Raw genomic sequence first — 16,491 nt, forward strand, 5'->3', positions numbered from 1 at the left:
AATGCCCTGAGGGGAAGAACTAGCCTTACTTCATTCTTTCCCACCCACTAATTATACAGTTGCTAGGAAACCGGCCCATATGGCCAGGCCAGAGAACTGTTGTAGTCTTGGCACCTAAAGTAGACCAATAGTTTAAAAAGTCAATTTCCCTTACCCAGTCATGTGATACCAAAGCATGTAAGTCTCTGCTTGTATTTTTTTCCCTTTAAAAACTCCGTACCCCTAGACCTCGGGGCCACATTCCTCTCCCGTTTCCATAGTAGGTTTGTGTCTCCTGTTTGAACACGTGTACAATTAAAAACCTCATGTATTTACAGTGGAGTCTATTTATTCCTGGTCTTTTGAGGTTCGTGAATTGGGCATAACAGTACATCCAGCAATGTGTGGCAGAAATGGGTGAGAATGTTTTGAGGGTCTGTTTATTAAGAAAGGAAGGCACTCCCAGAATAGGGGTAGACTGTTACGGTGGTCTGAGGGAAATTTACCCCCATTTGCCATTAAGGAGTGGCACTACTAAAATGTTTGGCCTTGCTGGAGGAGATATGGCTCTGCTGGGGTCTCAGATGCTCAAGCTAGGCCCAGTGTCTCATCTCTTCCTGTTGACTGCAGCTACTTCTCTAGCACCAAGTCTGCCTGCAAGCTTCCATGCTTCCCTCCATGACAATGATGAACTAAACCTCTGACCTGTAAGCCAGTCCTAATTAAATGTTTTCCCTTATAAGAGTTGCCGTGGACATGGCGTCTACTCATAGCAATAAAACCCTAACTAAGACAACTATTGAGCGAAAGAAGCAGTCTTTGGTCTAGACCTACGACTGCATAAAGCACATTTTCATAGCATCTACCTCCCTGATGTTCTGTTTTGTGAAGACCAGGTAGGGAAGGTATTCAGTCTGTCTCTGCCTACAATCTCTTTACTTTTGTAATTTTAAAAACATGCATTTTTGTTTATATGTATGAGGGTTTGTCTGCATGTATATATTTGCATCCTGTGAATGTCTGGTACTTCAGGAGGCCAGAAAAATGTGTTGGATCTCCTGGACTGAAGTTATAGTTGTGAGCTGCCATGGAGACGGTAATGACTGAAAACAAGGGCAAGGACAGCAAGCCCTCTTAACTGTTGAGTCATCTGTCCAGCCCTCTGCTGTTCACCTGATGCAGCTCCTTTCAGTCTCTTTCGTTTGGTTCATCACAAGCTGCCTTTCTGGACTGAGTAGATGCCCCTTCCTAGCTCCTCAAGAAAGAAGATAGGATTACGATGGGTCCATGGGACAGACAGAGCCCATCAATTCTTTATCAGTGCAAGAATACTACAGTGTTCAAATAAATAGAATTCATGAATAGAGAGATGCTCAATGGTTAAGAGCCTTGGCTGTTCTTCCAGAAGACCAGCTTTGGTTCCCAGCCCCAATGTAGCAGCTTACCAAACATCCGTAACTCCAGGTCCAGGGCATCTAATGTGCTTTTCTGGACTCTTGAGGCACATGTGACACACAGACATGCATTCAGTCCAAACACTCATTTCTATAAAATGAAAATAAATACAATCTCACAAAAAATTAACAACAAAAAAGAATTGATTTCTGAGACATGTCCTGATATGAAGTCATTACAGTAAAATTTGTAAAAATAGTCACCAAATATTCTGTGATTTCCCTTAAACAGAGATTCATAGAAATCTCAAATTCACCCAGAGTAGAATGGTAGTTGTCAGAGGTTGGAAGGTCTTTTAGAGCTGCTCTTTAACATGTCCTGAGCTTGACTATGGGGAATGAGAATGGCCCGGAGGTGGATGGGGGTAGTTGTTGCAGGATATTTGATCCCATTTTGAACCCTGAGATTGTTATGCCCAGATCATGAGACCCCCAAGAGACCACCAGGAACATGAGTCTGATGCAAACACACAAGGGTCTTTATTCAATCTCAAACTTGGGCTGTCAATTGTCCCTGATGCAGAAAGAGTGGCCCAGTGCCTCAGGAGGGCAGAGTTTTTAAAGGGAAAAACCACAAGCCAGTAATTCCAAGCCTTGGTGTTACAGGATTAGGTAAGAGAGGAGGGGGTAGATTGAGGAATTTGACTTTAAACTGATCAGTTCAGGCTGACTGGTCAAACCACAAGGGGGAAACAGACTATTGAAAAGGAACATCTTGACCTGAGCAAGACCCAGAACTTTGTGTGTACTTTTATTTCATTGGTTGGCTCCAGGTGCAGGGCCAAGTATCCTTGCCAAGTTCCTCCTGTGGGCCTATCTGCTCTTGCCAAGTTCCTCCCAGGATTTTTGACTTGCCAAGTTTTTGGTGGGGGAACTTGGGTCATCCAAAATGGTATCTGAAAAACAAGATGGAGTTAGTTCTGCTCTTTCTCTCTCAAGATTGTGAATTGTAAAAACTCCTTTCTTGTGTGGTGTGGTTCAGCCCTAGCACACACCTTTAACCCAGCTTTCTGTACACAGGATTAACTGAAGTCAACCATAGGTTCAAGAAGCAGAGCAAGTAACCAGATGACAGGGATTAACAGAAAGGAGGGACTTTGAGATAAAGAAGATTTAAGACAGCATGGAGAAGAAAAAAGGGTGTTTGGCTTTTTCTTCCTCAGTGTAGAGAAGAAACAGCTTTCAGCTGAGCTAGCAAGCTTTTGGCCTTGGACTTTTGGTTTTTGGATTTTTTCCTTCTGGCATGTGAGCTGAGTAGGAAGGTCATCTGGGTGCTTTCTCTGCCTCTCTGAGCTAACAGGTCTTCACCCCAGCATCTGGCTCCTGAATCTTCATTGGTAAAATCAAATGATTTGGGATTTTCTTTCTTTAAAACAACAGGTAGTGACTGTTCAACTGTGGGAACACACTGAGTGCCCCTAATATGAGTTCTAAAAGGTGTAATATATATATATATATATAAATGTAATATATATATTACCACAATGAACAAACAAAATACTTAAGGAAAGTAGAAAGTGTGGTGGTGGTTCAAACCTATTATCCCAGGATTTAGTAGGTAGAGACAGGAGGATCAGGAGTTCAAGGTCACCCTTAACTACAAATCGAGTTTAAGACCAGCGTGGGCTACAGGAGACTGTGAAAAAGAAAAATAACAGCAACAAAAATTATGTGGCTCTGGAGAAAACGGAGGTGAAACAGACTTTCCTCAGTTGCATCTGTGGGGCTTCCTCTTCTCTGATGAACAAATACTTGTCCTATCCTAAGGATTTGTTCCCCCCTGAAGACAACCAGAAGCAGATGAAACAGGTAATTAAGGCTGACTTGCTTGTTGATACTATCAACTTGACAAGATTTAGAACCACCCTTGAAACAAATGTCTGGACACATCCACAAGGGAGGTTATAGACTAGGATATATGGAGTGGGCTTGAGAGTTTGCTCAGCCTGGGCTACTTATGAGGTCCTGGCTCAAACCCCTACTTTTAGCAATGGGCTGCTAAGACTCACTAGATTTACTGCACAGCTCACTAAGCAGCCATCACGGCTTAGCTGCCTCCACACTCAGAAGCTCTGCAAGAGCAGACTCCTGTTTTGCTCACCTAAGTCTCCTGGCACCTTTCCCTTGCCAAGACCCCAAGTAGCCTCCTTATAAACAGTGACCAAAGACTAGAAACAGCCCGGAGTTAGCGCAGATACTAACTAGCACTTTTAGATGATTTGTATCATTTACCCAAAGGTGGATAACAAAGGGGACCACATAATACCAGTTTTTGTTTGTTCCTTTTAAAAATCCCTTACTTATTTAACAGTATTTAGGTGTTAACACGCCTCCACTTGAAATATGAAGAGAAAACACAAGCTGAAGGGTTGGAAAGGAGAGGCCCATGCTGCAGTGTTTAGAGTAAAGAACGCTAAATTGCTTATCTGCAGAGGAGATAAGACGCAGACTTCTGTATTACTTGACCTTTTTCAAATACAGTATATGACTTTGATAAGACCGCAGCTGATAGACACGCTTGCAGGCCTTTCAACCCTGTCTTTACTTGTGCCTTTTGGCAGCCTTTGGTTGACCCGTTTCTACATCCTATTCAGTGCAATACACGCTGGACACACTTCAAATTAATGTGTCCGTGCACTATGACTACCAGGATAAAAGCTGATCATTTTCAGGCAAATCCAAAAAGCAATTACTTTCTTTGTTTTGTCTTGTAAGGTCTCAATAACATCACTACGAGCAGCCATGAATTACACTTTGCAGTGCGATTCGCATCCGAGCTTGTCCAGCTTCTGCACACACGCCGTTCTTGGCGACAGTCTTCCTTCTCAAGGTCCAGCTACTCTAGGCGAGGAGGAAGGAGTTCGTGCCAGCCCGCCCCACGCATGCGCCCTACGTCTGAGGCTCCTGTGCCCAGCGGGTCAGACCCAGTCCGGCAAGCCTCTTCGCCTACACTCCTCAGGCGCTGCCCGAGGCGGAAGTGAGGGGGCGGGGCCTCCGAGAGCCGGCCCACCCCGGAAGTGGGCGGGGCACCGAACCCCGGCGGACTCGCAGCCTCCCAGTCGGGTTGCGGCCGAGGCCGGTCCTGGCTTTGTAGCTCTCTCAAGATGGCGGCGCAGCCACCCAGCGGGATCCGCCTCAGCGCGGTGAGCAGCCGCGAGGGGAGGAGCGGGCCGGGTCCCAGGAGGGCGGGCGGGCGGGCCAGCGAGGCGGGATGGCAGTGGGCGGCGGCGACTCGAGGGCCTGCCGCGGCGGCCGGGGGTCGCGGCGGGGCCGGGGGACCCCCGCCATGTCGCTCCGCTCGGGGGAGCGGCAGGGAGGCGACCCGTGCGCCCGCGGCCCCAGCCCGTTGCGGGCGGCCTCCCCTCCCCGGGCTCCGCGGCCGCCGCCGGCTGCCGAGGGGGCCGCGCCCCGCCCGCCCTGGGAGCGGCCGCGGGCGCGGGGACCGGGCGGGCAGCCGCCAGGCCTCGCCGGGGGCGACGCGCTTCCCGCACGGCTCGGTCCCCGCGGCGCCCGTCACGGAGGCCCCGTCCTCCGCTCTTGGCCCGCTCGGCTTGCCCGCGGCCGCCTCGGGCCGCGGCCGGTTCTGGCGCCCGCTGCTGAAGCGCCTGGGAGTGGTCACGCAAAACGACTTAGACTTTCAGGTCCAAAACATGGTGGGCGTGGCCTCGTCACCTGATGATTCCGACAAAGTTTTATTCTCCGCGGTCCCTGCGGTCCTAGGCGGGCTCAGAGCTTCCTCAGCCCGGGGAGGTCGACGCTTGAAGGATGCCTGCTGGCGCTGGGGGCTGCGGTGGGGGCCCGTAACCCCAGCGCTGGGTGACCGAGGCAGGCAAATTCTAGGACTGCTTACGGGGTACTGGGAACCTGTCTAAAAGGAGTGAAAAAGTTACTACAGTGTTTCTCTATTTCATTACCGAGCGCCAAGGATTTCCGGAAGTCAGAGCAGCCCAGTGCCTCTGCTCTGCGTCTATTCATTTGGCCGTGTTCTTCATAGGGATGCGATAGTCCTGGCGTGCATGAAATGTCACCTGTTTTTATTGCCTCTGCCTATTGGTGAGGTTGAGCATTCCCAACAGTTTTTGTTCTGTTTTTGGCTTTAGTTGCCCGTTCATACAGTTTGCCCGGTTTTTCACGTTTGTTTTAGGAGTGGTTTGCCTTGCGTGTGTGTATCGGATGTTGACCACCTGTGTGGCTGGTGCTCCTGGAGATAAGGGCTTCAGATCCCTTGACTTAGTGGTGGGTGGGAGTGCTGGGCACTGAACTCTGGTCTTCTGTTAGAACAGTATGTGCTCTTAGCACCGAGTCATTTCACTCTCCTTTTGAGAAAAGAATAGTACTGATTTATGAGACTTGTTTACATATTACCAAGGACCTTTAGTTACTTTTAGTTTGTTTAATGAAGAAGTGTAGTAGTTAAAGAGTAGCGTTGTTCTTTCCACTGGGTTTATGCGTTATTATTCTGGGTCAGTTATGAGTGCTCTGTTGCTGTATCCCCGGACTTACGGAAGTTTCTAAATCATACAACAAAATAGGCATAGGTGAGTCCATTTGCGGCGTATTTGGCTGGAGTGTCAGGTAGCAGAGCAGGGAGATCTCTGCTGGGCTTAAAAATACATTGACAGATAACATCTAGTGAGGAGATGCTAGTTCAGATACAAGAGTTGATGGTAACTAGTTCAAAGAGGCACTAAAAAGTCAGGTCTCTAATCTCATCTACTCTGGAGGCTGAGGCAAGAAGAATGCAAAATCAAGGTATATCTCAGCTACAGAGTGAGTTCAAGGCCAGCCTGGACAAATGTCTCAAAATAGAAAGGGTTGTGTTTCAGCCGTAGAGTACCTGCCTCCATATGTCAGGCCCCAGCACTTGAGAGGAGGGCACTAAAGATAGCTCAGCATTCCATTTCTCAATCGTGATGGTCTAGTTAGCCAAACACGTACAGGATCTTCAATGCAGATGAAGCTTAGAGAACGACCATTCATGCCCATTAGTCTCATGTCCTGCTGCAAGTGTTGGAACTCTTTGTTTTGGGTCAGGGATAGATCCCAGTGTAACAGTACGCACACACGTAGCAGGTGCTAGGCCTTTGGTGCTACCCCAAGACCAAAAATAAATACAAATGCTATTTTTTTTAAAGCTACATCCAAATGACTAGCCATAGTTGCACACACATAAAAGCCCAGGACTAAGAAGGCTGAAGCAGGAGGATCAAGAATTCCAGGCCAGCTTAGATCATGTTTCTTGACTCTTTCCTAAATAAGAAAGGTAAGCCACAGCCTAAAGCATACTCCCAGCTAGAGTCATGATCAGGAAAGAAGGGTGAATTAGATGTTTACTTGCTTCTTCATCTGAGTTCCCCCCTTTCTACCTCCATATATACTGCATTTTCTGACTCTTCAAAACTGAAGTGAAGAGCCGGGGAAATGGCTCACTCAGTTCAGTAGTGTACACTGTGAAAGCATGAAGACCTGAGATCAGATTCCCAGCTGCAGTAAAATCTCAGCACTGGAGACAGGGGTGGGATGGGGCGGGGAGGGCAACTCTCTGGAGCTCACTGGCCAGCCACCCTAGACAGAATGGTGAGCTCCAGGCTCAGAAGACCCCGTCTCAAAAATAAGATGACACGCCAGGTGTGGGGTGCACACCTGTTATTCCAGCACTTGGGAGGCAGAGGCAGGGAGTCAAGGCAAGCCTGGTCTACAGTGCAAGTTCCAGGACAACAAAGGGTACACAGAAACTGTCTCAAACAACAACAAACATAACAAAAGATGAGAGTGAGGAGGAAGATACTCCAAGTCAACTTCTAGCCTTCACACATCCAACACGAAAAAGAGTGAATTCATACTGGGCTGCTTGCTGTGATTCTATAGTTCTGATTACTCAAGAGGCTGAGGCTGGAGGACCACAGGTTCAAGGCCAGTCTGGACAACTTAGTGAGGTGCAGACAAAGTGATGAATCAGAAAGATTTGACAGAATGAGTCAGAGGTAGTATACCAACTCTCAGGGTAGCAGGCAAGAAAGAGAGGTTATATAAGATCAGTGCAGAGTATAGGGTAGAGTTGGCCTCCTGTGGCTCACGTATCTGTGGCCATTGGTAAATCATTTCAATGTACAAATAGACTCCTAGCTTCCATCCAACCAGAGGGTCAAGGAATGCTGTCAAAAGCATCTGAGACTGAAGCAGTATTCTTCCAGCTTCATTGTAACCCCCTACCTGATGTGCCCAAAGGTCTTAATACATATTTTCCTTTGTTCTGCTACTGTAAAAAATTCATCAATCACTGGGACATGTGTTGCTTAAATCTGTTCTAGGACATGGTCACTTTTATTTGGCTCTAGAATGAACTACCTTATTCCTTTCAAGTGTGAGAGTTATATATGTGTGTCTGTCGTGTGTGTGTGTGTGTGTGTGTGTGTGTATGTACGTAAATATATGTACATGTATGTTGCTGATGTCCTTAGATGTTAGTTCTAAATTTTGATATAATTTTATTTACATGCCTATTTTGTTATATTCAAGAAATAATTTCCAAATCAAATATGAAGCTTTTCTCTTGCTTCTAAAGTCTAACAGTCTTATTTATGCTTATATGTTTATTTTAAGGTTTTTCGAGACAGGGCTTAATCTGTGTGCACTCCTGTCTCTAAAGTCTTAACGGTTTTATTTGTTGTTGGTTTTGGGTTTTTTTGGTTTGTTTTTGTATTTTTTTGAGACAGGGTTGGCAGCCCTGGAGCTCGCTCTGTTGACCAGGCTGGCCTCAAACTGGAGATCCACCTGCTTCTGCTTCCCAAGATTATAGGTGTGTACCACCAGGCGGGGCTGTTTAGGTTTTTGATGCATTTTGACTTAATTCCCATGTGAGTTGTAATATAAAAATTTGATTTTTACATCACTGTTTGTTGGAAAGACCTTTTCCTGGTGAATGATCTTGGCACCACATGTCTAAGGTTTGTGTGTAGGCTGCTTGCTGATTTGCTGTTGTGAGTCTGCTGGTCTTGTTCCTGGGGTCCACAGCTTGCCATACAGTTCCTGTGGCGAGGGTGCAGATCTCCATAGTTGCCTAGGTTTTTGTTTGTTTTTCTTTTTGAGACAGATCTCCAACAGTCCATGCTGGTCTTCCAGCTTAGAACTTGCTAAGGATAACCTTAAATTTCTGATACTCTGTTTCCCAAGTGATGGGATTACAGGCTCTTGGTCGGCATACCCAGTTTTAAAGGGTGCTGGGGTTGGGCCCAGGGCTTGTGCACATGATGCAAACATTCTACTTATTGAACTACAGTTTAAGGTTAGTTCAAGGCTGTCCTATGACTCCACCTTTAAAAAATGTGCTTCAACTAACTTATTACATGTGTGCTTGTATGTACCTAAATTGCTTAAGAAATTAAGTTTCCTATTGCATAGTATTTGGCCTCTCTTCATACCAATCATTGAGAATAAAGTCCAAACTGTGGAAATTATGATGATTTGTTATTGGAAGTACTATTTCACATTGTTTGAAGAGGTCATAGATACACAGTGGGCTACTGTTTGACTGTAATATAGTTGGAGTAGATAATAAAACCAACTCGGGTGTGAAATATTTAATTTCTGAGAGGCCAGGAGCAACCCTTGCAGATGAAACGGTGCTAGTAAAGTTATCAGACCTAATTAGTACACTGATGACCAGACATCCTCTTGGCAAGGTTTTGTCTCAAAGTAGGGAGATTTGAGGAGTGATGCTTGTGGGACTTTAGGGTGCTGGCTGCATCCTTTTAAAACAGGTCTTAAAAGGGACTTGGGGATTGGGCCAGCTATTGCATTGTGGACCTAAGGAGATGGGTTTTAAACAGGTCTTGATGTATAAGCTACTGACTTGTTTTCCCAGCCTTATCTTCCAGGAAGCCTCTAGGTTTTAGCTTCTTGGCACAAGCAATTAAGGCATTTTTATTTGGTCTCAGTGTTGGAGACAGATTATATTGAGTCTTGTCCTCATAATTAAAGGCTAAATTAAATTATATGAATTGTTGGTTTGTTTCAGCTTTGCCCGAAGTTTTTACATACAAATTCTACTAGTCATACGTGGCCATTCAGTGCAGTTGCTGAATTAATAGGTATGTAATGATGTTTCATATGATATCTGTTAATTGTAATTATAGTTTAATGACTTCTGAAAATTAATATGCAGTTATACTGTTTAAAATGTATCCTGCATAACAGCAGTTACTTAACAGCTGTTTAGGCTGGCATCAGGTGAATTCCTCCTAGGCCTTCCCTGTACTACCCAGGAGTCTCATAATTTTAGTACTTAATTTGCTAAGTTTGCAAAGCACTTACGTTGAAAATAAAAATTATGCTTCACAGTGTGTGTGTAATGCATAGAGTGAATTCATCTTTCAAGTGTTATTAAAATCATGATGGTTACTTCTTGTTTACTTAAGGGAATGATGTGGTCCAGGAATATACTTTAATTATCTAATGAGCATGACAGTATGTAAGTTATGTTCAGATTTGTATCATGATTTTCTTAGGAAATTACAAGAGCAAGAAAAAATTTTTTCAATTTAGGTGTGTGTTTTAAATGGGATTTTTTTTCTTTCTTAAAGATTTATTTATTTATTATGTATACAGTGTTCTGCCTGCATGTATGCCTGCATGCCAGAAGAGGGCACCAGATCTCACTATAGATGGTTGTGAGCCTCTGTGTGTGGTTGCTGGGAATTGAACTCGGGACCTTTGGAAGTGCAGGCAGTGCTCTTAACCTCTGAGCCATCTCTCCAGCCTAAATGGAGAAAATTTTATTTGCAGGAATTACTATGCATATTTTCCAATGGGATTATTATTATTTTTCTTTCTTTCTCAAGATAGGGCTTCTGTGTGGCCCTGGCTGGAACTTACTGTGTATATGTCCAGGCTGAACTCTAAGATCCACCTGCTTCTGCTTCCGAGTGCTGCAATTAGGTGTGCACCGCGATGCGCTGCTGTGGGATGGGATCTTTCTTAAAGGAAGGTCCTGCCTGAGATAGAAGAGCCGGAGCAGGAGGAGGGACTTTGGAGTTTTTGCTTGTTCTGGAATGGTCTCCCTTAGCCTAGGCTGGCTAGAGCCTTCATGGTCAGCTTCTCTAGGGCTTGCAGGGTGAGCTGCTCTGCCCAGCTAGTAGGAACTCCTTTTCTTTGGTATATTAAGATTCTCCTAAAATCAGAGCTGGTCAGCATGTAAGCATTCAGGAGAGTTTATTTTCTTCTCCCCTGCCATGGGTGCTACAGCACTACAGGTACCCCCCATTTCTTTGTTTTTAATGGCAGCCTAGCAAAGGTTCCAATGCGAACAATGGTGTTTTTATGGCATTACCAACTTTTCAGTTCTTAATGAAATACTATTTATATTTTCTGAGGTGGTTGAGAAAGATTAATTGTAAGCTGCCTTGTAGAAGGATAGTTTGAAAGCCATTATTTCTAATAAATATTTCAATTGGAGACAATTTGGATGGATCTTGGATAAGTCACAAATTGATTTTATTACTGATAACACTTAAGTATTTTCATATTTTTTTAAAGATTTCTTTCTTTTACATATCAGTGCTCTATTTGCATGTACATCTGCATGACAGAAGAGGTCACCAGATCTTATTATAGATGGCTGTGAGCCACCACGTGGTTGCTGGGGATTGAACTCAGGTCCTGAAGAGCAGGCAGTGCTCTTAACCTCTGAGCCATTTCTCCAGCCCAAGTATTTTCATTTTGAATGTGTCTTTATAAGTGCCTGTTCTGAGAGAAATGAGTGTACTAAACAAGGATGTTAATACACCAAACAAAGTGATAAGTGACAAGGGTGCAGTGAGAGACTTGGAAAGCTGGATGAAACTTGACAAGAATCAGAATGATAGGGATTTGTAGGAGGTGAATCTAGGTGTGTGTAGCTTCCAAGAAAGAGATGCTGCCTTCTCATTTCTTTATTAACTTATTTATCTTCTGGGTCAACTCCGAGTGCTCTTTGACACAGTTCTCAGTTTCCCTTATGATATGCAGGATGTTTTTAATTATCGTTGTGAGTAGTGGTGTCACTGCACTATGGCGGGGGCTATGCTTCACTCTCTGCAGAACGTGAAGGGCTTGGAGAACTAAATCTGATAGTCAGTGAAGGCAGTTTAGGGTTGTGTTTTAAACCTTAGCACTTCCTAACAGAGCTTTTGAAGTAATAATGATGTTCTATTGCTGTTGCACGCTGCTCTACTGAATGGTATCTTTAAAATGCAGACTAGGATTTCTCAGCACCCTCTGTCTTCTAGACAATGCTTATGATCCTGACGTGAACGCTAAGCAGATCTGGATTGATAAGACGGTGATTAATGACCGAATATGCCTGACGTTCACTGATAACGGGAATGGGATGACAGCAAATAAGTTACATAAAATGCTAAGGTATGTGAAAATGTCTTACAATTTGGGAAATGATGGCTCTACCATAAAACTTTTCATGTGTCATAAAAGTACCATTTTTAGTTTTGGTTTTAAAACATGAAATGCTATACCCACGGTGTGATTAGGTCATCCATTATTTTCTCCAGCTAGAATATTATTAGGCAGTCCCACTGTGCTCATCACTGCCTTTTTCTCCTGTCTGCCTTCCCTAAAATTCCAGCATTCCTTTGGAGTTGTAGCACAGAGATAATAGCAATTTTTACTTCAGTGTAAATTAGGCTTATCTAGTGTTTATAATGGAATTTGCTGTTGGAGATGGGGAGCTGTCTAAAAGAGACTGAAAGAATGGAGAGGCATAGAGTAGTTCATGCCGCCTCAGGCCGCAGAGCTAGGGAACGGTGTTGGGAGAGGCCTGTGTGCAGTGGGTGCTGAAGTGGACAGTGGACAGTCTAGGAACAGACGCCTTCAGTTACCTCTTCAGTGTCCCTTGGACTGCCAGACAATCAAATTGACCCAGTCAGTAATCATGACCCATGGTGCGAAATCTGAAGGGCTACAGACCCTGAGTTATAACCCAGACATTTAGCCAGCCTTTCCAGGTGGTGAGCTGGTGTGAGTTCCAGAAAACATCACTATAGGTCAGACTTACCTACCCAAAGATTATACTTTCAGGATGGTTGGAGTCAGCGAAGAACCAGGCTTTTTGTTTGGTATTACATTTATTAAATTTACTAAAATTTAATATTTACTGAAATTTTAAGTTAAAAATATGAGTGTTTATTGTCTAAATCTTTCTTTTTAGCTTTGGCTTCAGTGACAAAGTCACCATGAATGGTCATGTCCCAGTTGGATTGTATGGGAACGGCTTCAAGTCAGGTTCTATGCGATTGGGCAAAGATGCAATAGTTTTTACCAAAAATGGAGAGACCATGAGTGTGGGCTTCTTGTCTCAGACCTACCTGGAAGCCATAAAAGCAGAACATGTTGTTGTTCCAATTGTGACATTCAACAAACACCATATCCTTTTTGATTTTGGAGTGAATGCTGTGGAGAAACGTAAAAAAAAAATGGAGCACTCCTTTTCATCTTTCTCAATTCTTGTCTTGTCCTGTGTTCTCTTATTTTAGAAAGGGTTCCTTCGTGTTATTCAGACTCGCCTTTGTCCCATCCAACCAAGAGCTAGGTTTAAGAGCACACAGCTCTGAAAATTATTTTATGTGTATAGTGTTTTGTCTGCATTATGGATATGTACCATGTGCATTTGTGGTATCTCAGATGTCAGAAAAGGGTGTTGATTCCCCTAGGACTACACACATGAGCCATGGTGTTTATTTGGAGGTCAACTTTTAGGAGTCCTCTTCTCTACCAGAGATTGAACTCAGGGCTTTGGGCTGGCAGTTTTGTTTTTGTTGGTTGGTTGGTTGGTTGGTTGGTTTTAAACCTGCAGAGCTATATTGCCAGCCATTTTGGTACAACGGAGCACAAAAGTCCCAATTTCTTCCCATCCTTGACAATCTGTATTTGCTTTTTCTTTTTGAGATATGGTCTCACTATATAGCCCTACAGCCTCATCTGGCCTGGAAGTTGCTGCCTAGACCAAGATGGCCCCTGGCTCACAGAGATCTTTTGTCTTCCAAGCAGTGGAAGTAAAGGTGTACACCACCACAACTAGCTTCCCTTGGCTCTGAGCTGCCATGTGGGTGCTAGGAATCGAACCCCATCTACAAGAGCAACAAGTGCTCTAACTCTCCAGCCCCCAAATTATTTTTTTTAATGATATATATATTCCAATTATTGTCTGTATATATACTTACTTTACCCTGTACCTAGAGTATGGGGTTTGTCTTTTCTTTACTGGAAATCTGCTGTGGAAATCCTTAGCATAATATGGTTATGGTTGTAGTTATTTGATTGCTTTATTTGTTTGAGAAGGTCTCACTGTGTAACCCTGTCTGGTCTTGAACTCACAGAGATTGCTTGCCTCTGCCTTCCGAGTCCTGGGATTACAGGTGCCACAACGCCCAGATGAGTTACTTTTTCCAGGGCTGGAGATAGAGTTCACGGTAGATGCTATGTTGATGGAAGTTTGTTGAATATTGAACAAAAACTGACCGGTCAGGCCCATAATCTGGACTAGAGAGCCAGACTATGATGTTGGTCTGCTTCTAAAGCAGGTGTTGTTTTTTTTTTTTTTTTTTTTTTTTTTTTTTTTTTTAAATACAAAAAACCATAACTAGGTAACAACCAGGTAACAAAAATGTAACCAGCTGCAGGAAACAAACTGCAATTAGGTAACAAAACCACAACCACGGTATCCAGGTATAGGAAGCAACATTATATCATTTTGACTAGCTAGACAAAGTGTTTCAACTTGTTTGGTTCTGCAGTTTGGGTACTTCATAGAATGTCCAAAATTTGAGAAATATACAAAGTATACAAAGTTTGAGAAGTGAAACTATAAAGGCATAATAAAAATGGAGACTTAAGAGGCAAAGTGGCTTCTGATATGCTAAAGGCGACAGCAGGTGTTAACAGAGGAGCCACAGTTATGCCAAGAACTAAAGCAGGTCTCAACAGAGGAGCTATAGAGTTTCAGCAGGTTACAATCGAGTACTGGTCTGCCATGTATGAGGACCTGGGTTTGATCTGCAGCAGCACAAAATGGCAAACTTACTCCATAGCTCTCCTTTTTCTTAGACACGGGTTCAGTGTGTAACGAATATGGAAGGCCCCAGCCTCTTATGCAGCAGCAATTACAAGCATGACCTATTTTGCTTACTTTATAGTTCCTTATTTCAAGCATATTGTGGACTAATAAAAATGACTATGTTGGCCTGTTTTGACTGTAGAAACTCATTGACAAAAGCACTGAGTTGGAGATGATGCATCTGCCATCTTTCCTCCCTCATACAGCTTGAGTAGGGTTGCCTTGAACTCATGGTCCTGCTCCCCCAGCTGGCATGTGCATGTATTCCTCTGAACACTGTGACATGCTCAGTTCTCATCTTCCCTTGTGTTCATTGGGAATCACATTGTTGCTTTAAGATTTCAAAATAACCTAGGGATTGATTTCTGCTGAGTTTCTTAAAGTTGCTTTCTATATTATACTTGTGTAAAATTTGTTGTTGATTGCAATCTTTAACTAAGGACATACGACAGATGATTAATTTAGCAGAATCAAAAGCAAGCCTAGCAGCGATTCTGGAACATTCTCTGTTTTCTACGGAACAGAAATTGCTGGCAGAACTCGATGCTATCATGGGGAAGAAAGGGACGAGGATCATCATTTGGAATCTTAGAAGGTAAACGTAGACCTTCGTTGGGCAGTGAAGTTCATGTACAGGGTTGGTTGCATTGTGTTTAAGCCTTCTTAAACAGAGTAGAAATGCATGGAATGGAAAAAGCATTTGTTGGCGTACTTTGTGATTTGTCCTTTCTAGGATATTTTATTGAGCCTACTTTGGCTTCAAAGAGTTACTTTCAAACTGCTCTAAAATCTTGGTCCTGTCATTCAGTTTCCAGTGTATTAGTCCATTCCTAGGTCAACCCCTCCCCCAAAAAAAAAACACTATCCAAAAAAGAGAAAGGAAAAAAAAAAGAATACTTGCTAGTCTAGTTTGTAGAATTTAGATCTAATGAGCTAGCAGCCCAGTAAGTAATGTAGATGAAAATTTTGCCTTGTTAAAATTTTAGTTGTTGAATTTATGAGATAACTCACTGGGTTAAAGGAAAGCTTGTAGCCAAGCCTGATAATGTGAGTTCAGTCCCTCAGCTCCATGTGGAAGACGAGAATGAAGTTCCCAAAACTGTTCTCAAATTTGCACAAACACACACTCTCTCTCACACACACACACATACACACACACACACACACACACATACCCTTTCTCTCTCTCTCAATAAATAAGTAAATATTAGTAATTGTGAGAAGCCTGCAATACACTGAAGCATAAATAAAGCACCAATGGCATTAAACTTAAAGTGTTTATGATTTGTTTTTTTGGTATACTGAATCCCTCTTTTCTTTGATTTGCATTCATCTTCTTGTCAGTCCTGGTAATTTCGTAATTTCTCAGTCAAGCTGCCCTTTTTTTTTTTTCTTTTCCTTTTTTGCAGTAATTAGTAATTCATGTGCCCCCTGGCTGTCATGTCCCCTTTATCAGGTATCTCTAAGTGTTAGCAGTGGCAGGGTACCACCCTTGCTGCAGTAAACTGCAAGATACTTGGCTCAGCACAGTGTATGGTGGGCCACACTTGCTTCCTCTGTGCTGTGCTTCTCTAGTCCCAGCGATATGACCTTGACCTTTGCTTGATCTTAGGGTTTCAAAAATTTACATAAAAGGTAATTCTAGGTGTGAAACTCTTGGGATTCCTGCAGGTGTTTCCAACTCTGAGCATGTATCAGTAAAGCAGTTTGCTGCTTTTCACACCTCCATCCATTCCCTGTGAGTCCAGATCTACTTGTTTTGGGCTGACACTCTGCTGGCGGTGTGGCGTAGGCCTGTGGATTAATTCAGCAGATGTAAGGAGATCTCTGAGCTCAAGGCCAGCCTGCTCTACAGAGTGAGTCCAGGATAGCCAGGGCTACACAGAGAAACCCTATCTTGAAAAACAAAACGAAATGAAAGGCACTGCTGAAGACATGGCTGCAGGCATTTAG

General features: G+C 43.7%; 1 protein-coding gene across 3 annotated transcripts in view; it reads left to right on the forward strand.

Annotated features, from left to right (window-relative positions):
* The first annotated feature begins 4,400 nt into the window (after nucleotides 1-4,400).
* The window catches only part of Morc3 (MORC family CW-type zinc finger 3), a 36,850-nt gene continuing 24,759 nt past the window's right edge, over nucleotides 4,401-16,491 (forward strand). For 2 of the 3 annotated variants that reach the window (XM_060370764.1, XM_060370765.1), the window contains exons 1-5: nucleotides 4,401-4,576; nucleotides 9,451-9,523; nucleotides 11,699-11,831; nucleotides 12,634-12,847; nucleotides 14,985-15,133. In XM_060370764.1, the coding sequence (XP_060226747.1) occupies nucleotides 4,538-4,576; nucleotides 9,451-9,523; nucleotides 11,699-11,831; nucleotides 12,634-12,847; nucleotides 14,985-15,133 (608 nt within the window). In that variant the 5' untranslated portion in view covers nucleotides 4,401-4,537. The remainder of the gene's footprint in view (nucleotides 4,577-9,450; nucleotides 9,524-11,698; nucleotides 11,832-12,633; nucleotides 12,848-14,984; nucleotides 15,134-16,491) is intronic. The other variant, XM_060370766.1, reaches the window with a different exon arrangement.

The sequence above is a fragment of the Meriones unguiculatus genome, chromosome 17 (assembly GCF_030254825.1).
Source record: "Meriones unguiculatus strain TT.TT164.6M chromosome 17, Bangor_MerUng_6.1, whole genome shotgun sequence".
Classification (NCBI taxonomy): Eukaryota; Metazoa; Chordata; class Mammalia; order Rodentia; family Muridae; genus Meriones; species Meriones unguiculatus.